The 22,758-nt window shown below is 39.4% G+C and overlaps 1 protein-coding gene across 1 annotated transcript in view; it reads right to left on the bottom strand.

Annotated features, from left to right (window-relative positions):
* Positions 1 to 2,830: 2,830 nt before the first annotated feature.
* The window catches only part of LOC119781187 (odorant receptor 131-2-like), a 91,314-nt gene continuing 71,386 nt past the window's right edge, over positions 2,831 to 22,758 (bottom strand). Inside the window, exon 2 of the mRNA XM_038281585.1 lies at positions 2,831 to 4,133. Within this exon, the coding sequence (XP_038137513.1) occupies positions 3,538 to 4,133 (596 nt within the window). The 3' untranslated portion in view covers positions 2,831 to 3,537. The remainder of the gene's footprint in view (positions 4,134 to 22,758) is intronic.

The following is a 22,758-nucleotide window of genomic DNA, read 5'->3' as shown; positions in this document are numbered from 1 at the left end:
GAGGAAGGAAGGATAATCAAGAGGGAAAAGTCAAGAGAATATGGCAAGAATATGTTCAAAGCTGCAGCAACCTATGGCAACAAAATAAATGTAGATGAGTATGCCATGACTGTGTCAGCCTACATCAACAAATGCTTTTAAGATGTCAGCATCACAAAGAATATCACCACCCAAGAAAACCAACGACCCTGGATGAATGAAAAGGTTTGGAAATTGCTGAAAGCACGGAACTCAGCTTTCAAGTCTGGTGATAGAGAGGTTCTGAAAACAGTGCATGCCAACTTGAACTGTGCCATCAGATCAGTGAAGTAGAACCACAGCCAGAAAGTCCAGGATCTTTTCAACAATACCAGCAACACCAGGAGGCACTAAACAGCACTCCAGCAGTGAAAGCCATTGCACACCAGGGGGAAGATGCACTCAACTTTGACATAGCTGAAGTGAGGAAAACTCTAAGTAGAATCAACCCAAGAAAGGGCCCAGGTCCCAATAACACACCTGGGCGGGTGTTCAAGGAGTGTTTAGGTCAGCTGGCTGCTGTCCTCACAGACATCTTAACAACTCACTGGACAAGCTGAGGCAGAGGCATTTCTTGCAAGAAATAAGGTTCAAATTTATTTAACATCCTCGGACGGAAAGACAGAGCTCTCCCTGGGGCATTTCAGTACATACATTTATACCTTACAAAATCACACACACACCCTCCACAGGGGAGCCGACCAACCCCCTGCATAAAGAACTTTTTCACACTTGAACATCGAAGATAAACAACTTCAGTTCGTCAGGGCCATTCCCTGTTAGATTAATATATCTTTCACTGGCCAGATGGATCTTCTCAAAACAACAGTCCTCCCCTTCATGCCATTAAGGAGGCTGTGTTACTCATTTTTATCTCTCATGACCTTCTTTTGGAGCCTGGGAGGCTAAGAAAAGACATACCTCAAAACTTTTTACTCCACAGAACACATTGTCTCCAGTCTCCCCCAACATTCGACCCATTCCAGTTCGCCTACCCATGAAACCGCTCCACTGAAGATGGCATCCTCTCTGCTCTTCGACTGAGCCTAGCACACCTGGAGGTCTAGAACACCCACGTGCGGATGCTGTTGCTGGACTTCAGTTCAGCTTTCAACACCATCATCCCACAGCATCTGATAGGGAAACTGGAACACCCCTCTGCAATTGGCTATGAGACTTCCTCACAAACAGACCGCAGCAACTCTGGTCGGACAAAACTCCCCTGATGTCATCACCCTAAGCACAGGCTGCGTACTGTGCCCCCTGCTGTTCACCCTGAGGACACATGACTGCGTCCCCAAGTTCACCACCAATCAAATCATAAGGTTTGCAGACAACACTACGGTGGTGGACCTCATCAGAGATGACAACGACCAGGTCTACAGAGAAACGATGGAGCAGCTGGTTGACTCAGCGGTAGGGGTGGTCAGCAGCACCAAATTCCTGGGGTTGCACATTACAGACAACCTAACCTGGACTGTAAACACCACCTCACTGTTAAAAAGGTTAAAAAAAAAGCACCTGTACTTCCTTCGGAAGATGAGGAGAGCCGGACTATCCTCACCCATTCTCACGATCTTCTACAGAAGCACCATAGAGAGTGTTCTGACCAGCTGCCTGATTGCGTGGTGTGGAGGCTGCAGCACCGCATACTTTTAGAAGGTGAGAAAAGTGGTGAGAATAGCAGAGAAGATAATCGGGGCTCCTCTCCTCTAGGATGAAATGTCTCCATAAAAGACATTTCATCCCTGCACTGTGAGTCCTGTAACATTTTCAATGATCTCTCACAGCCCACCATGGATTGTTCTCCCTGCTGCCCTCTGGAAAGAGGCTTCGAAGAATCTGATGCATGTCCAACAGATTCCGAAAGAGATCCTTCCCTACCGCCATCAGACAGCTGAACTGTTGAAAAAAACTAAATCATGTCACAGACTTGCGACCCAAGAAGAAACCGCACAGCTTGTGACCCACAAAGAAGAGGCACAGCTTGGGAACCACAAAAAAGCGGCACAGCTTGGGACACATATTATTCTAATAAAAGTCTTCACAGACTCTGTCCAGATGGGCCACCTATATTCTCTAGATCTAATTCGGATAGAGCAGACTTATTCCACTTGCTTAGGGGCTATAATAAACAGAAGAAGTTTGGTCCTTAATGGTTCTTGCAAATGGGAATATAATTCAATAAAGAATTCGGATTAAGTTTGTTGCTTTTTAGTGATGATTTATTGAGGCAAACAGAAATATTAAATAAATTAGATTATTATAATCAGAAGCAAGTTATTTTTTGCAGTGGCTGTAAAATAAATAAATAAATAAAATATATTTAAATCAAATGAAAAAAAAAACCCCAGAGCCTCCAAAAACAGCAACACTTTTGGACAAAGCTATTAGCTGTTATCATGTTAAATGTTGTATTATATTAAGGGTAAACACAACTTAATATAAAATATGGGATGTTATTGAATTTGAAATACATCTAACTTGTTCTTTACTTGTTCTCATTTTTATTCAGTATAAATAACAAATGACTATGAATTAGTGTAAAAAAATGTTTCTTTTTAGAAAAGAGAATTTAAAGAACAGACTTTAAATCATAATACAATATGTTTAACATCTTCTAAATGACTGATATTTGAAAAATAAAAATAAATGAGGCAATGATGAACTGCATGGATATCATACTCAGCTATATTTTTTATTATAATTTCAATAACAGACTCTTCATCAAAGTACACTTTAATTTCCACATAATGAAGTTAGTGAGTGAGAAATATATATTTTAGTTTTTAGTAAGATTCCAGAAGGCATTGCTGATCAAATATTTAACACAAAAACATAATAGAAACAGTTAAAACAAAATGAACATAAAAAACATGCCAGCAGCTCACTTAAAATAAGCAAAACATATTCAAACAATTGAACTTATGTTGTTTCACTGATATATTTTAAAGTGTAAACTTCATGTGACGGTAATATCCAATTGGATTTAAATGTTAAAAATATCTCCAAGATGCTCTCAGCCTTCTTAAAAGACTAGATTATAAAGCTTGGAGGCATTTTAATATTTTCCCTTTAGTGCCCGCTCCCTTAAATGTTTGAAACTATTAAATCAAGGGAAATCTCAACATTAAAAGGCATATTTGATCTATACAGTGCATTTATATTTAAAATCACAAACAGACCACAAACATGAAGACACAAGAATATCATAAAGATTAGTAATTTATATAAACCTAAGAGATATACTATTAACTAAACATTTAAGCTTTAAACTAACAGGTTAAAACGTCCACTCAAAGCTTCGATTCTGAGATGCAGGTTTTAATGAAAGTGTCTAACTATTATGCTTTTTTACTGCCTATCAATTTTAATTCTAGTTTTAAACTTAATTTCTTCATGACAACATATGTATTGAGAGAACTGTACCCATTTTTTTCCCTTGGGTCAAAGCAAACCAAGTTTCCAAATTGACTCTGGACACCGTATAGCCATTTTTCAGAAGGGAGAAAGAAAGACTTAGTCATTGACTTCAACTCTAAGAGGACAACATAGGTAATACAGCAGGACAGGTCTGATGGTCTGATCTCTGAGCCCATAGATGAGAGAGCTCAAACATCTAGGGAAGATTATAAAACAAACATAGAAAACATTCCGCACCCATGAAAATGCTATCCTTGTTAAAATTTTCGAAAGACCAATGATAAGTGGGGTGTAAATAGTTGAGGAAAGACTCAGCCCAAGTTGAATTAAATTAAGCAGCAGGGTGTGACGGGCCTTATTTGCTAAAGCTTTATTTGTGGAGGCTGATCTGGCTGCTTTAATGACACCAACATAGGAGAAAGTTGCAGCAACACCAGCTGAAACAAACACAACACAGGTATAGGCTCTGTCATACTCGTTAGTTAAAGCCCCAAGAATCAAAGACACTGTAGAACAAAGGTCTTTAAGCTTAGAAATCTCAATTTTTTCTGATGAAGATTTTAGGAACCAAAAAACACGAGTGAGATTGTTTAAGGAGGTGACAGCCCAGATTGCCATGATTACCACGTTAGTATTTCTGATGGTGATGATAGAGGAGTGCCTCAGTGGGAAGCACACAGCCACATATCTCTCTAAAGGCATTACTACCAGTGTTAGTGGAGAAATTCCAGTTGTTAGACTGGCAAGGAAGTTCAGGAAAATACAGATTGAATATGCCATTTTTACTTTGCAATTAGAAAGCAAAAAGTGCAGCTGACTCTGTGCCAGCTGAAGAGTGTCTGTCAGAAGGAGGTTGTAGAGAAGAACGTACCGACTTGTGTCACGAAATACAGCTTTACTCCGGAGAGTGAACAGAATAGTCCCATTAATGTAGAGAAAAATAAAAGATGGAACCGTAGACAGAGTTGCAACTATAATCGTTTTCAATAGTTCTTGATTCTCACTAAGAGATGTCATGTTCGACCCAGTCTGGGATCCATTCAGCATGCTGGTCACTTCTTAAAGCTGGATCAACGTTATCTGTAGGAAACAAAAAAAAACCCATTAGTCATTACATAATTTTAAATGCAAAGTGTATTTTTAAAAGAATAATGGCTGATAGGTAATAGAAAATGAAGAAGTCCAATAAAATTATTATTTACCTATGTGACGCTTTACATTAGATCAAGGATGCTTGTCATCTGCCTTTTCTTTAACAAAGTGGATGTATCAAGTCCTGCTCTATATAAATGTTCACGTCACATTTCATGTCAGAACTGTTTGCTAATGATCTAACCCAATCATAATGACCTTAGTCCTCTTGTGCAGTCCCTGGAAAACTCATATGTCATGCATTTTGTATCAATGTTTTTGAGTTCATTTAATTCTATCCAGAAAGTAAAAAGTTTTAAATTTGCTAAACACTGTTTTTGTAGCCCTTTCATACACAAGATCAGAATTTCAAATGAATGCAATTCAGTCCATTATAAATAGATATTTAGATTAAATCACAATTGCACATATTCCCACTCAGTCACAGTCACATTCAACTATGCAAACCATAACATTACATTTATTTTGAATACAAAAACTGTGGATATGTAGATATTTACAAACACAGAAATCTCATGCCATAGCAAATTTAGAGTCTAGGAAAAATACTTTCAAGCTTTCCAATGTTCCAAAAGTCATGTGAAGAAACATTTGACATTAAAGGCATCTGATATGGCGAAGTGGTCTATTTTTCAGACATAGCTACTGTTATTAAACTGGTAATAACAAATGCAGATAAGGATTTGCACAGCAGGCAGAGCAGGTGAGAATAGCTGCAGATGCGGAAATCGAAGCCTTGGCGATAACAACAAAAGTTTTCCATTTACCAAAAACAGAGCTAAACCAATCAGGTTCTGAAATTCAGAATCTGTAATGACTTAGAACAGAGGGACCCTGTATTCAGGCAAGACAGACAAACTTAAAAGGCGTTGATTAAGGCAAGGGCAGACAGTTTTTAGATCTGCAGCAGCAGCGGCTAGAGAGCCTGAGGCAGGTAACACTGGCGAGGGGAAACACAGGCTAGTGACCACGAAAACCTGAAAGAGGAGGATCTGAATGCACGAATCACTAATCTGATTTCAGAATTTAATTTAATCTGAAGATTTAATTTGAGTGCAGGCCGTGCCCAGAGAAGGTCGATACCAGCCGGTCAGTTGACAAGACACAGTAGTTGCCGCACAGAGAGATTCTGACACCGAAACTTTGAAGGACACCGAATTGACAGGAGATCAGATCCAAGCAGATGACAGAGGAAGGCAGGATAATCCACAGGGTGAAGTCAAGAAGCAGTTTCAGTCACAGTAGAATCCAACAGAGCCAGAAGACCGGTAAGGCAAACAAATTGGAACAGTGGGCAGGCGGGCTCAAAGGTCCGAAGACAGATATGGGTAATGATCAGGCAATCAGAACACTATTAGTAATGGTAGAAAACTCTCAGACAAAAGGATCAAGAATAATCTGGCACTGACGACTGGGAGCAAGCAGTTAAAATATAAGTACGAGCAGGTGGATCAGATGAGAGGTAATGAGCAACCGGGCAGGATTGGACAAGTGAATGAAATGACTAATCAAGCCAGTCATCAGCGCCAAGATCATGACCGTATCCTCGGCCATCTGTTTTGCTAGGGTACGTAATCCATCTAGACCCTTTGTGATCAAACCATCAGGTTAATGTTAGTAATAACCAGAACAAGGAGTCAATCAATAGTGGTGTTTCTAGTTGGGGGGAAAAAGCATTTAAATTGGGACAATACGAGGGCTAGAGATTCATGTGCAAAGCTAACATTAAGTTAGATCCAGGAAGTTATCAGTCAAAGAACAGAGGTGCAAGGGAGGTGAAAAGCGTTTGTTGAGTGGTGGAACATTGAATCCAGCCTGTAATGTTATTGCTCTTAGCAGTAAGTGTAATCCATTTGAGAACATGTGATGAAGAAATGTTCAATATGTTACCAGTGTTTTAGGTTTGTTTGTGCTTGGAAGAAAACTATCTAAGGTGTCATCAGATTCAGAGTCAGAGGTTTGAATTACGCCCTGCAAATAATGTTTTGAAAGTCACTTTCGGGTTCCCACCAGGAACATTAGCCCCTAAAATGAAGTAAAAGTGATCTAATTCTTTGTGAAAAATAAAAATGGATGTATAACTCAGCATATCTGTGTAACATCATTTCAGCCTTAAGAGACTAACACACACAAGAAGCCACACAATTAGAGAGATTAATTGATTAACCTGTCAGTTCTGGAAGAGAATGAGTTTGGATGATAATTGTGAGATAAGGAGAAGATACGTCTTCCCCCCAAAAGAATGTTCCCGGGCCAGACTGAAGAGAAAAAGGTGCGAGAGAATGGTGGCAAGGAGAGTGTACAACATGAACCTGAGTATGGAAAGGATGGGAACTGATGATGAGAGAAAAAAACCTTACATGTGAACTAGGCTGAGCCTGATATTGCATAAGAGGAATAAGACATCTATGTCATGGTTTTGGTTATGTTGTGCTTTACTTTGCTCCTTTTTTTCTAGTTTTATTGGTTTAATTCCTATTTTGTTGTAATTTCTAGTTTTATGTTAGTTCTCATGTTTTTCTGTTGTCCTCTGTTGCCCTCGTGTGTGTGTGTGTTCCTTTCCCCTTGGCTCCCTCGTTGTCTCCTCACACCTGCTCCTTGTCAGCTCGTTAGCCTTCCCTTTGTCTCTGTCAGCTATTTATGCTCTCCCTCTGCTCTCACTCTTTGTTGGTTCCTCTGTTGTTGCTGGTCCTGTCATCGCTGAAGTCGTATCCCCTCTTCTCTCCCTGGCTCCTTCTACGTGTTTTCCCTTGATGTCTCCATGGTTCTGGTCTGTTACATTGTTAATTGGATTTTTGGACTGCCTTTGTTAACCTTTTTCATTAAAACTACAAGTATTCACCTCAGCCTCTCTGCCTCTGCATTTGGGTCCTCCAAACCTCAACCAAAACGTGACAGAAGGAACCAACCAAAACATGGACCCCGCAGAGGCAAACCCAATAAGAAACTTCCTTCCTCTCTTAATATCCACATTGGACAGCCTACCTCTCATCAGCCCACCTTTGAAGTGGGTGGGTGCAGCTAAGCTGGTAAAGGAGAAACTGGAGAAGTTTCCGGATTTTCATGATTTTTTCCTTAAGACTGGATACATTGCTTTGGCCAAGTGGAATATACAGGATGCCTTTTCTCAGGTTTTTAATAGACCTCCACCACCCAAACCATCATTCCGTGACATTCCCACTCAATCAATAACCTCTGATCCTGTACCTCCACCATCACCAGCTGTTGCCCTCCCCCTGCAATCTGCTTCTTTCAGGCGTAGGAACCGCCGCCGGGGAAAAAAGGCCATTCCCTCTTTCATGTCAGCCATATCCAACCAGCCAGAGAAAGCAAGTTGGTACCTGTCACCAAAGCTCCCCCTGCTCCCCAGATTATTGATGGTGAACCAGTCTACACAGCTAAGAAGCTGCTGGCTGTGAGGCATCGGGGTCGTGGACATCAGTTCCTGATTGATTGGGAGGGATTGGGCCCTGAGAGATCATGGGAGCGAGCCAGTAACATTCTGGACCCATCCTTCATTCAAGACTTTTATGATTAGCACCCGGACACTTCTGGTCCGTCTGGAGCCGGACTTTGTGGTCGGGGTAATCAAGGGCGTAGGTTTGATTTGAACTTTGGTAGGGACACTATTGGCCTGGTGTCATTGGTGCTATGCAATATGCATGTCCTTTTTTATGCTCAATGTGAGCATCCGTACTGATAAGGGGAATTCATTGTTAAAAGAGAAAAACATTTTGCTCCATTAATAAAAATGTTATAAGCTCTACACTCATTAGATGCTGTTTATCAATGTTTGAAGTATCACCGGCTCTGATGAATGTGGAATTAGGACTGTTTTCCACTTTGAAAATGGTTTCATTTGAACGACTAAGAGAGAAGGTAAATACAGTATTTTCTTCTGAAGATATAGAATTGTGCAGAGTTAAACCCCACTCTAATATTTGTACCTACTATTCTCTCTCTGTATCAAGCAAAATAATACATTCATTAAAATATTAACTTCACTATAAAAGTTGAACATCTGGGCTGTAGTTACTCTGTGTAGCCCATTTCATGTATTTTATCTGGGGCTGAAAAAAATGAATCATATTAATTGATTATTTCAATAATCGTCAACTAATTTAGTAAGTGATTCATCATTAACTGGAGAATAGAGACTTTAAAACATACAGTAATATAAATGTAAAATGTGCCTTTCCCCACAGAGCAACCCACTTAGATCAGTTATTATATCAAAATTGTAAAAATAAAAACAAAAAAATGAAAACAGTAATATTAACTAAATATCTGTAAAAAAGAAACCCTCACATTTTCTTTTTTAGGTGGCTGTGGCTAAGAATCAGAAATGTTGATGCTTACAGCCTTTATTTGCCCATTTTTCCAGCAGTCTTCAGAACTCCTGGCTGACTCAGAATATTTCGTTTTATAAAAGAAAAAAAAAGGTTTTTGTATTTTAGTATACATGATATTCATTTTTTTTATTGGGACTAGTTTTGTAGCCTAATATTAATTGTAGTAACCGCAGCATTCTAGGTTGAATAAATTTTCAATGTTGTGCTCCAAGCACACACGGACTAGAAAACAGCCAATCAGAGAGAGAGAAGGCGGAACTTAAGGCAGAACAACCAATGAGAGTTGAGTTAAACAGCGCAGCACAGTTCCATGCGCTGCTGCGTGAAAGGGACAGGAGAGACAAGGCAGAGGAGCTGCGAGAGGAAAAGAAGCCACTGCTGCGATAACTACTGCTGTAAATTATTAACATGTTGCTCACATCCAATTATTGGTAGGGACAAATGGGTCGGTTCAAAATTTTGGTAGGGACATGTCCCTATGGTCCCTATGCAAACCTACGCCCATGGGGGTAATGTCAGGGGCAGTCCTTGTCTTACCTTGTCTTTTCACTTCCAGTTTTATTTTATTCTAATTTCCTCTGTCGTTTTAGGCAGCTTCACTTCCTGAGTTCCTTCCTGCAATCAGGATCTTCCACAGCCTAATGCAATTCACCTGGTGGAAGTGCTCATATGTGCTCATATGCAAGAGTGGGACTTCCTGGTGGAAGTCCCACTCTTACAGCTTCCCTTTGCTAGTTCGTCTTTGTTCTTAGAGCTTAGCGTTCCAGCCTTTTGCCTGTTAGACTTTAGCTTTCTAGTGTTTTGACCCCAGCTTTGATTTGGACCTGTCTCTGGTTCCATTTTTGATACCTCTGTTTCTGCTGGATGTTTTTGATGTTCAACCCAGGACTGTATTAAAGGAACTTTTAGTTTGAATCCATTGTGTCAGGTCTTGCATTTGAGTCCTTTATTCCTGAGCTTTGTGACAGAAATAGAGGTAGAGCAGGTACTAGAAAAGACAGATACTGTGCCAGAACTGTATATGCTTTAAAAGTCAAATGTTTATTGCGTGTTACTTTAAGTATTTTGTAAGATTATTAGATAAAAATGTTCAAAAGCAAGAATGAACAGATTAGGCACTATCATTAGCATAATAATGTTACTGGGTCTGGGTTTCTATTGTAAATACTGAAATACATAAAATGACATTATTGTGCCATATGCCATGATCATGGTTTTTGGACATTGGGAACCAGTGCTCATACTTAATCTTGACCCGATAACCAGAAAAGAGGATAAAGTTTGTTGAATAACCAGCTGCAAAATCAGCTTCGGCAGGATATCCGGCAAGATGGAGATCCAAGGCCAAGGGGGACCCAGATCTCCAGAATCATCAAGGATAGGTCAGAACCTTTCAGAAACAAAGCTGCAAAAACGAACCTTTTGCAACACATTTCTCTTGGGTTTCAGAACTTATAGAGCCAGACTGGACAAGAAAGCCTGCCTTGATGAGCCACGGAGACAAAGAGGACCACTGCTGTGTACCACTGAGACAGAGAGAGAGCCTGCCTTGCAGTGGCCTGACTGCTGAGCTGCAGCTGGATGAAACTCAAGCCTTCCAAATGGAAATGGACAAAAAGGTTTGCAGGTCTGGCATAACTAGGGACAGAACAAACAATATATCTTTTTATGATGTTGATTATTTCATGTGCTTACTAATGAATAACGACAAAGCTAACAGGGTAGGTCGCAGGCTATGCTATGCTACAAGAATATGTTGTAAGCTGTTGTTGAAGCTTGGACAAGCTTTATTTCACTAAGGGCTTAATCATTGATATAACATTAGTGTTTATGTGTTCCTCATCTGCTCATTACATTTCCATTACCAAGTATGACCAAGAGTCATGTATTCACACCGGGGTGGGCAATAAACATATTAAAGTATCAGAAATATAAATTCCCAGCTGGCTGGGAATTGAACTGAACATAAAATCACAACATGTACAGAAAATGTGAGAGCCTTCAAATCTTTTGCACATTTTTTCCTCACACTGCAGAAGGCCACCCAAAATGTGAAGAAATACTGCAAATCCCTGCATGACATGCACAGAAAATTCTGTCGTCGGTTCACTGATTTACAAAAAAAATTGACAAGTCACTTCAGCTGGTGTCCTGTCCCCTGATGCAAGACCCAAAAAAGCCCCACATGAGCTGCAGTTGGTGCTGATCGATCTTCAACTGAATTTCTTTTACACTTCACTTAACGAAGCCTCAGTTCCAAATGTCCGAAGGACGGCACAGAAGATGCTGGCATTGTTTGGCTTGACCTACGTGTGTGAGCAGACTTTTAGCGTCATGAACATCAACAAAGCCCATCACAGATCCTTGTTTATTGACTAACAAATGTGAGTTTCTCTACTGTGTTATTAAAAAAATAGCAACTTGCGCAATTACTCAGAGCAGCGGTACAGTAGCTTAATTAACATGTCGCACATCACTCTCGATTTAAAGACCCCTTTCTTTTGTTGGGTAATAATATGTTCTGAATGTTGAAAGTGATTCCATTGATTCTTTTCCACTAAATGTTGATTTCTTTAAAAAATGTTCATTCATTTCAGTCCCCAGGTTTGATAATTGTGTGTCCAAACCCGCATGGCCAGAACGTTTGCCCACCCATGGCCTAACCCACAGGTGTCAAACTAGTTCCAGAAAGGGCCGTGTGGCTGCTGGTTTTCTTTCCACCCAAGCAGTAGCACACCAGACTCATTCATCTCATCAAGGTGAGTCTAGTCTTAACCTGATGACTTGATGGGATGAATGGAGTCTGGTGTGCTTTATATATATATATATATATATATATATATATATATATATATATATATATATATATATATATATATATATATATATATATATATATATATATATATATATATATAATATTAATTTTTTTATTATTATTATGATCAATTCCATAAATGGTTACTTTATTGTTGCAAGAAATAAATGTATATGTAGTTGTAATGATATGTCACTGCAACAATTTGATCTTAATCTTGTTTAGATGTGGTTGACTGACTTGAAATAGGATGAAAATGCCAGAAAGCCCCAAACATCTCACAGCTGATTATGAAACATGGGGTAAACTTTTGTCAGAGTGATGTTGAAATTTGTAGATGGCTTCATAAGCAAAACTTAAAATATTAGAAAATGTTGATTTAAGATCAAAATGACTAATTCATTCTAAACCAATGAAAACATGCAAAATTAAAATAACCACTTTATGTCTGTCTGTAGCCTGATTAAAAGCTAAACCTTTGACAAGTTTAACAGCTGTTAAAAGTAATTAGCTCTATCTTAAAACTCCAAATGTCCCATAGTTCTTCCACAGGAAAAGTTTCCTTCACAGAAACCTCATTAACAATACTGAAAAATGCCCAAGGGAATAATTATCTTGTCAATATTTACAGTCATTTAGACTCTGAATATTTAATACATCCTAATGACATCTTTGGAGGCCAGGCCTCATGAGGTTTCTCTTAGCTACACCACAGGAGCGTCTAATCAGGATATATTTCTACAATAACATTAAACAAAGTTTAGTAGAATATCTGACTTATTTTATCTGGTGAAAATAATATAGATAGGAATATTTTAAATATTAGATGTAAAATCTGTATTTGGAGAGATTAAATAAAACATCTGGTGCAAACTAAAAGGCTTGCTTAAAGATAAAACGAGTTCAACATAATCACCCCCACACTTTTTCAAAGCATAAGATTAAACTGCATATTAATAGGTTTGTTGCATTCATTTAATCCTATCTCTGGTTACCCATATAATCATACACTTTTCTGAAAAAAAAAGCATCCATTTCAAGTGTTGCTGGTGAAAACTTAATTTTTGATGCGGAGAAGTGGGTGAAAAATATGTTTTATGGGTGCTCACAAGGATGATGTGTTACATGAGGTACTAAGGCAAAGTACAGTGCAGTGCTGTCCTCCTGTCCCATCTGCTGAAAACTACCCCCAAGCATTGTGCTTCCACCCCCATGCTTCACAGCAGGGATATTTTTTTGTGATAGTACTCATCCATCGAATGGAATTAAGACCAAAATGTTATATTTTTGTCTCATCTGAACACATAACTTTCTCCCATAACTGCTCTGGATCATCCAAATGGTCATAGACAGCCTGAAGACAGGCTTGGACATGTGTTGATTTAAGCAGTGGAACATTCCGTGTCATGCATGATTTTGAACATGACGTCTTGGTTTGTTATGCACGGTAACCATAGAAACAGTGATGCCAGCTCTCTTCAGGTCATTGACCAGTTGCTCTCATGCAGTTCTGAGTTTATTTCTCACCTTTATTAGGATCATTGGGCCTCATGCAAGAACTGTTAGTACGAAAAATTAGTACTTGGGTTAAAATGTTGCATTCATAATATTGCTCTAGACTAATGTAGGAGTCAGCTGTTATCGAAGCTTAGTTTTTACTAAATAACCACATTTGTTGTTACTTAGAAGCAATTTTCCATTTCATTAGGCTACATTTGGCTAATTTCAGAACTATGGGTCACTACACCTGCAGTTGGCATGTCGGTATCCAGGGAAGTCTGGTTTAATTTGTTGCCATGTCGTCCAAAGAAAGAAGAGTCAGTGACTATATGTGAGATCAAGCTTCTATTGACATACCATCTGAAACAGAAAATGGATGAAAGTTCAGCAAACCCCCTTTAACAGTCAAACGTTCATTACTTTCCCTCCAAGGCATCTCCTTGGCTTTTTTATGTCAGTACATGTAAATGTTTTGGTCTGAATTCATCAGATTAGAATTTAACTGGTAACATTTTAATGTTGAGAGAGATGGGGAGTGGATGAAGGGATGAAAGACATGGTCTAGAGATGTACAGTACAAGTGTGTGTGTGAATTAAAAGGAGAATGTTGTTGTGTTGGTTAAAGGTGAACTGATTCCAAGCATTTACACATAAAATGTACTCTTTTGCCTCCATCAGTAGTTTTCATTGAGTGTTTTCTGATCAATTTGTTTTGTATATTACTTTTTAGTTTTTTATTTTATTTTTACGTATTTAACAGCTCAAACTCATCATTTACAACTCTTGTAATTTATTTCCCACTGCTTGGCTTTTATGGTCCTTTAATTCTGCTACTCGGCTCTCAGTCAGCAGATCCTCGGTCTTCAAACCAGAAAAAAATGTTCCTCTTCATCTTCTATGCAATTTCTATGAATAACCAGGTTCTGACAAGCGTGGGAAGTTGTAGCCCTCCAATTTATTATATGTGGCCTTTCATGGTGATATCAAGGGGGTAATTATACAGATTTAAATTTCTCTTGAACTCCCTCTGACTTACGTATATTTACAATAATTTACTGAAGTTATAAATGTTGTTTGGTTCTGATGTGGGATGTTTGTAAGATCCCATGGTGGGAGAAAAAGGAAAATTTTTGCATAAGGCCCATTGATACCTCACATGGGGCGATCTTGCGTTGAGCCCCAGTCCTAGGGAGACTGACATTCATGTTTAGCATTTTCTAATAATTGATCCAACGGTTTATCTTTTTTCACCAAGCAGCTTGCAGTTTCCCTCCATATGGCCCTTTCCAGCGATATGGAGCTCCACAATTTTGTCTGTGGTGTGTTTGAACAGCTTTTGGGGTTTAGCCATGTGAGTAGTTGGAGTCTTACTGATTGTATACGGCAGACAGGTTTCTGCTGCTACCAACCTCAAACAGGAGCGTCTAATTTAAGATAATAAGTTGACTTTTCATAGGCAGACTAACAGGTATTTTATGGCCAGAGTTTTTGCTGATCTGAATTATATCAAGCAGATAATTCAGATATATCATTGCCCAAGAGCTTTGGGCAGTCAAAATATAATAACATGAGACATGGATCACAATCATCACCAAAGTACAGGAAGAACACTGTAACTCAAGAACTACTTGGGGTAAAGAAATTATGATCCTGCAGTGCTTTATAAGCACCAGTCAGCCTGATCAGAAGATTGGATCCAACAGCACAGAGCCGCTGAGTTCTGCCAAGGGAAGAACAAAAAAGTTAGATTGCCAGGGTGTCCAGTGCTTGATGGTCCATTAAAAAAGATCTGTGACAGACCCAATACTTTTGGTTATTATTTAACAAAATAGACAACCATTATCAAATCTTACTGATTGAGGGGTTGTTGTCCATATCATAGTTCTATTTTTAGCCATGTGGAATGTGTTTTTTTAATTTCAAACAGCTTCCTTTCTAGGGAAAACAAGTGCAGTGTTGCCAATGTTCTGGCCTGTTCTGGTCACAAAGGATTTCACAAACTGCTTAAGAAGCACATGGAGAGATTATCACAGAAAAAAGTGGACAGTTTACAACAAACAGTAGGGTTATTGAAATAACCATAAGTTTAAAGCAGTCTAGCAGCATACCGAAACATCGAAAACTGAAAAACAGCTTTCCAGGCATCAGTAAGATAAGACCAGCATTCAACATTGTCTAGCAGGTACTCTGCTTGAGTGAATACTTTCAAAAGTATATTATCATAATTAATATTAGAAGGAATCTGATAGGAAATAGATTTTTCTGACCGCAGTCCTGTTTCAATCCTATTCAGTTGACTCATGTGTAATGTTTCTAGATGTTAGTTTTGTTTACATGATCACAGAAGTTGTCATCCATCCATCCATCCATCCATCCATCCATCCATCCATCCATCCATCCATCCATCCATCCATCCATCCATCCATCCATCTAACCGTCCATCATCGATCATCCATCAATCCATCAATCATCATTAGTCTTTCCATCTATCCATCCATTATCCATCCATCCATCAATCCATCCATCATCCATTCATCCATCATTCATTCATCATCCACCCATCCATCCATCCATCATCCATTCATCCATCATTCATTCATCATCCACCCATCCATCCATCTCACTCCTCTATACATCCATCCATCCACCCATCCATTCATCCATCATCAATCCATCCAACATCCATCATTCCTCCCTCGTCATCAGTCAGGGTCATGGTGGGGCTCTCCAGTAGTCTTTGGGCAAAAGGTGGGGTTCTCCCTGGACAGGTCACCAGTCCATCGCAGGGCAACACAGATATACACAACCATGCAAACACATCTTGGATCATAATTGATCAAAGACGAGTAGAGTTACCTGAATATCATTTTTTTCCTGACATGCTTTGCTAATGTCTATGGTATTGCTACTGTAGTGTGAACTATTATAATATTATATAACTATTAATATATCATATAATTTTTTGTACAGTGTTCTCGTCAAACTATTTAAGCTGTTGCTCTTTAAAATGGCTTTTAGTAGAGCTCTCCAGAAAATATATTCTTTTAAAAAAGGACAAACAAACAAAACAAAAATAAATAACAAATTAGCTGTATGTGTTTAGCAATACAAATGGCTGCACCAGGCCCTTTAAAGACTTGATAAAGGCTTAATGGCCCAATTTAAAAACTCAAACCCCTGCCTTACTCGGCTTGTTTGGTTATTTTTATATTTCTTGCTTATGTTAACCACTGTATTAAGTTATTTAGTGGTTCAGTTCTAGGGATACTGTTAGTTTAACTGCAGAGGGCTTAAACCCATTACACTGTGACATGTCATATTATGGTATTTTACAATCCTGGATCAGACCAATTCGTATTTTACAGTAAAATGAGAAAACTGCAGCTGAGCCTCCTCTCAAATCCTGACCTCATCTCAAATCCTGACCTCATCCCTACAGGGGATGAGGTCAGGATTCTGTACAGACCAGTAAAACTTTTGCATACATCCATGGAAATGATGAAACATCCAAATCCATATAATTGTTTCTGTAACTCAATCCTTTTCACAGTCCATATCACATCTCTTGATTTCTAAACCCTGAGACTAAAACACTCTGCTACATTCTTAACTTTTGCATCCATAAAAAAAAACTTTTTCTGCCATTATTCAGAGTTAGTTGAGAGGTTGGTGTTATTTCCTATCATTTAATTTGAACTTCATAAACTTTGTCATATTTGTCTCTAGAGACACACATTGCACCATCTCTGTTAGGATTAATAATGTAAACAAGTTGTGATAGCTATGCTGATACTTACAAGGTCCATTAGGGACTTAGTAGCTTAAATATTTTATGTGTCTAAATGAGCCCCTTGGGCTTTATGCAAGACTTTTTATTTTACCTGCAAGAGAGCTCAATGGGAAAAAAAAGACACAAACACAAAAACATATTCCAAAGTAACAAAAGTTAAACTGATTACTTCACAACTTCACCAAAAGGAAAACACTTTATATGACTGGTGTGGTGTTTAGTCTGCAGATAAAAGTCACATCAATATAAATCATCATGTAAATCTTAAATCTATATAAGTCTATATAAGGGTGCAGATATTGAAAACCTGTCATGAAATTATTAATATAAAATTGGCTGAGGCCATCAAATGATCTTATATCATGAGACAAATTATTCACTATGGTACCAGCAAACAGTTATGATATAAACATTGTGTAATTTGGGTTATGAATCCTGTTTGCATTTGTCTGCTGCTCAAACAAGCACAAACTATAAAGTAAACAGCAAAGTATAGCTTTTGAGTTTACTTTAACAGACCAGCATGTTTCATAAATCTGGCCGTTTGATGTGACCTCAGGGTTTCAGGTACATACTTGGGTGAATACTCAATCTGGTGACTCTTCTGGTCCTCACTCAAGGACCGGACTTGGACATCCCTGCTCTGGTTGGAGCTGATAATTCTTGATATATTTTTGCCAAATTTGAAAGCTTTGAGGGTAAGAGACTGTAGCGTTGGATTAAACAGGCCACAGGGTGCAGCTAAGACAAGGAATTTTCAGTCTATACTCTCAAAAAAACATATATCCTCTGAATTCATTCAACTTTCTGGTGAATATTATCAGTTATCAAGGTCATAGTAATATCATAAAAAGAAAATTAAAAAGCAATCCAATGGACTTTGTTTCCAGGTTTGAAGGAGCTTTGCTTCCCATACAGGCAGCTGTTTTTTTGAAAAAGCTGCCTGGATGGGAATAATGGGGATAATAAAATACATTCATATTGGGTTCTATTTATGAAACAATACTTTCAATTTATTATTTAAATGTTAACATTTTTTTTACATTTTCTTTTACATAGAAACCTAGCCAAAAGTTGTGCATTTCCCACTTTCCAGTTACAGCATATTGTGACAGTGGATGGGCAGTAACATGGTGTTGTTTCCTTTATAAGAAGTGACTTGGAATTTCATAACACAGAGCAAGAAAAGACTTCTAAGTTCAATGAAAAGCCAAGAATTCATGGTGGCAATATTTTTTTGCTCTGAAGGAGAAACTGACTTAAACAAAAGGTCAGTTGGAAAATCTATGCAATTAAAACACCATCTGTGAAAAAGTTTGTCTCTAAAATAGTTTCCTTTAACTTAAGTGTTTAGGAAGGACAGCAGGCCAAGTGTATCATCTATAGAAAGGTAGAGCAGAAGTCACGGTTCTCTTAGGATGAATTGTCAGGGGGAAAAATGCAGACTTTATGGTTTCAGCAAACATTTAATATTGATACACTTGAGTGATGATGTTAAGTTGTTTAGTGTAGAAAAGTATTTATCTTTTAAGAACTTTGTGTCTACAGAGACATAAACTGAGGCTAAGAGTCAACCTTTACTGGAAATAAGTGCAATATGAATATTGAATGCATGTAGTTATCATGGGGATTAAGTTAGATGCTCGAAGACTACTTCCTTGCTCCTCAGAGAATTACATCACACTGAGATTATTATTATCAGAACAGCTCATATCACTAATGATGTGTTAGGATGGTCACAGCAAATAATCCCAAATTAGAAAGTAAATTAACTATATCCTGTAAAGTTACACCCAAGAACTTTCTGTTGATTTTTTTGTTGTTGTCAGAAGCAAAGTTCCTAAACTTTAATTTCTGGTGTTTTAACAAGACATGTTGGATTCCTTGAAAGAATAGATGCAGAACAAACAGGGAGATTTTAATTCCCACAGTTAGAGGCTCTTTTTAAACCAATAGTTATAACAATAGGTAGTGGCAGTTCTTCAAATTCCCTCTTCTGGACCTAGATCTGTTTGAGCCACTTCTCCAGTGTGGGGCTTACTGCTCTCAGTGCTCCAATGACCCAACACTGTAGTGTGATCCCCTCTGTAGTTCTTCCATGAGGCCGTGGTATTTCTCCAGTTTCTCGTGCTCTTTTTTCCTGATGTTTCCATAATTTGGGAAAGCCACATTGAGGATGGCCATCCTCTGCTGATTATCAATTATCAAAATGTATTGTTGATTGGCCGCAACCATTTTGTCTTTTTATATATGAAAGTCTATAGAAGTGACTATACCAGTCGCTTGGTTATGAAAGTCCATGTATTCCTTTCCTGCCAGTATCTTCCATCCTGCTGTGAGATGTTGGATTATTTCTGGAGCCTCTTTGCGTAGCCTGAACCTGGGCCTCTAGTGCGTGTGGCTGCATAGTGGTTAGGGCATAGAGCTTGGAATCCTGAGGTTCTGAGTTCGAGCCCCAATCCCACAGGCTGCAACTCTTGAGAACTCAAGAACTTTTTGTTCTCTGAGCAAGACCCCTTAATACCACACTGCTCCACGGGCACCCCAAGATGGCAGCCCACTGTTCCTCAAGGGGATTGATTCAATGCAGAGGTAAATGTTTCCAGTGTGAGATCAATAAATTCAGGTGTCATTGCTCTGGTGCTGAAGGTCTGATCCTGTGCTGTCACGATCAGCCAGGCTGACCTTCAGCCTGGCCCTCTCTAGCCATTAGTTAGATTTTATCAGTCACTACAACTATCTGTTGGAGGTACATCCCATGCAGTACTTTTTTCCCTCCATGGTGGTTCCTCCTGTTCCTTCTCTTCATCTTGTCTAAGACTTCACTGAGCGAATCATCACTTGGGGCCATCTTCCTTAAGTTTTCTTGGATGCTTCATATTCAGTAGTAGCTCCATGCTCACTAGGCCTCTGCCTCCAACTTTACACTTAGTGTAGTCTGTCGATATTGGATTTAGGGTGGAATCCACAGAGAATGGTGCATCTTTTGTGTTTTAATATCAGTGACCTTAATTTTCTTCTTTGGTCAACTTATTGCCTAAGCAGGGTATCTGATTACTGGCAAGAAATATTAAACTTCCCTCTCTCGTTGCAGGTATTTGGCTCTTCATGGTTGCCATTCACCTGTGGTTTTCTGAGGTACTTGTAGTTCTCCTCATCATCTGCTAGTCTCCCTTCTTGGAGTGTGATCCCCTCCTTCTGGCCACATTTCTCCTGCTCCAATCCCATTCCAATGTACCTGCTGTAGATCTTGGTTATGTGGATGAGTGAGTCAATGTCTTGTTTACTCATAGCCTACAGCTTGATATCATCCATGTACAGGATGTGGCTTACAGTGGCCTCAGCTATCCATACCCAGTCTTATTGATTATTTAGCTGAGGGTGTTCAGACCTATGCCAAACAACAGGGGGGACAGAGAAACACTAGAGATGTGCAAAATCACTGCAGCATGTTACTTCAGTGACTAAGACAGAAACTTTGCAAAAATCAGGATGAATGTGACAACTTATTGATGCTGTTGGGAACAGTGATGGTTTTAAAGTCTTACAGCTACTGGAGGAAGGATCTTTGATAACGCTCCCTGGTGCATTTATGGAATTGCAGGATTCTGATGCACCAGGAAAGGAGAAGCACACTGAAAAAGCTGTTTCGGTAGTTATTGCGTTATGTTTGGACATTTTTCTCTGGAAGAGCAGGGTTGACTAGTATTAGTATCCCTGTTTGTTTCATGATGTGCTAATCAGAACACACCGGGTCAAACACGATCCTGATGTAGGTAAGGCAGAGCCAATCCGACAAAGTTTTCATTGCATATCTGAAGAAAAGCAGAAAGTGATGGACAGGGAGATTTAGTACATGTTGGACATAGTGTTGCCAAAACCTCTAAATCTAGTTGGGTATAGACTTGTTAGTAGGTGGAGAACTCTGACCAAAGTTGTAGGTTTTGTACGAACTATCTTAAAATAAACATGGTTACATCAGATGCTTACCCTTTGCCATGAATGGAAGATTGTGTCGATCAGGTTGGTTCAGCTTGGTTCGTGGACAAGTTTGAAGGGTTATTGGCAAGTTCCACTGTGTGGTGGGCTTGGTAGATTTCTGCCTTTATAATTCCTTTTGGTTTCTTCTCCTGTTATGAGTTTCTGACTATGAAATACAACTGCCACATTTCAGCACCTGATGAACATTTTTGTGTCAGGGTTAAAGGGTTGTGCTGTATATATCTGGATAATTGTATGGTCTTTAGTAATACATTGAAAGAACATCAACAACAACATTGTAAACTGTTTGACAAATCGACTGAAGCACACCTGACGGTACGTTTTTCCAAGTGTTAGTTTTCTAAGCCTTTGTTACCTCTTTGGTTTAGGTGGTAGGTCAAGGGACCATGTAGCCAGTGTCTGCAGTTGCGCATTCAACAAAAAGAGAACTCCAGCAGTTTCTTGGCCTTGTGGGATATTACCTCAGTTTTTGTAAAAGTTTATTTGCTGTGGTTGAGCTTTTCACAGATTTGCTGAAGGAGAAGGTGAAATACATCTGGTCACCATGAAGACATCTGAAAGTCAAATCTCTTCTATGTTCTTCCCCTGTTCTTTCAGCTACACGCATTGATTGTCCTTTTGCCCTACATATGAATGCTAGTGATGTAGGTGCAGGAGCCTTATTATTTCAGATACATTATGGCACTTCAGTGCACTGAGTTTTTACTCCAAAAAATTTTACAAATTTCAGTTGAACTAGTAAGTCATTGAAAAGAAATGCTTGCACTGATCTGGGCTTTACGGCTTTTTGGGGTATTCTTGGATGCTGGCAGGGTTCCTCTGGTGGTCGTCACGGATCATAATCCATTAACATTCTTGCATTCATTGCAGTACCTGAATCGCAGATTGGGTGTTGTCCTTGCAGTCCTATTGTCTGGATATCCACCTTATTATGTGCTCAGATAATGTTTTGGCTGATGCTTTGTCCAGAGCACCATGTTCTTGCTTTAAAGTTGTTGAAAGACTTGTAGTGGTGTGTATTTGGAGTTTTAGTGAGAACATTTTTGTGGGTGGGGCTGTGAAGCCCTCGCAGTCCACTGGGTGTCTCTGTCCTTTCCTTTTCTCTTTCAGGAAGTAGCTGGATGGCCCGGCTGTGCAACCCACCAGGCTGCAGTTAAAAAGGCTGGTTTTCAGCCAGTTACAGTCTTTACTCGCTCCTTGGACATGCTTTGTTCACTACACATGGGTTTTGTAAATGTTTTTGAGACGAGATCCGACCTGAGTATCTTAGAGCTCTGGATGTTGTCGGGCTGTCATGGTTGACACGTCTCTTCAACATCGCCTGGAGGTCGGGGAAGGTCCCCATGGATTGGCAGACTGGGGTGGTGGTTCCCCTCCACAAGAAGGGGGACCGGAGGGTGTGTTCCAACTATCGGGGAATCACACTTCTCAGCGTCCCCGGAAAGGCCTATGCCAGGGTGCTGGAGAGGAGAGTCCAGCTGATTGCCGAACCTCGGCTGCAGGAGGAGCAGTGGGGTTTTCGTCCTGGCCTTGGAACAGTGGACCAGCTCTACACCCTCTGTAGGGTGCTTAAGGGTTCATGGGCGTGCCCAACCAGTCCACATGTGTTTTGTGGACTTGGAGAAGGCATTCAACCTTGTCCCTCGTGCTGCCCCGTGGGGGGTGCTCCAGGAGTATGGAGTCGGGGGCTCCTTATTAGGGGC

This window comes from Cyprinodon tularosa, unplaced genomic scaffold (genome assembly GCF_016077235.1).
Source record: "Cyprinodon tularosa strain WSP-4 unplaced genomic scaffold, ASM1607723v1 ctg172, whole genome shotgun sequence".
Lineage (NCBI taxonomy): Eukaryota > Metazoa > Chordata > Actinopteri > Cyprinodontiformes > Cyprinodontidae > Cyprinodon > Cyprinodon tularosa.
This window is presented reverse-complemented; position numbering and strand designations above follow the sequence as displayed.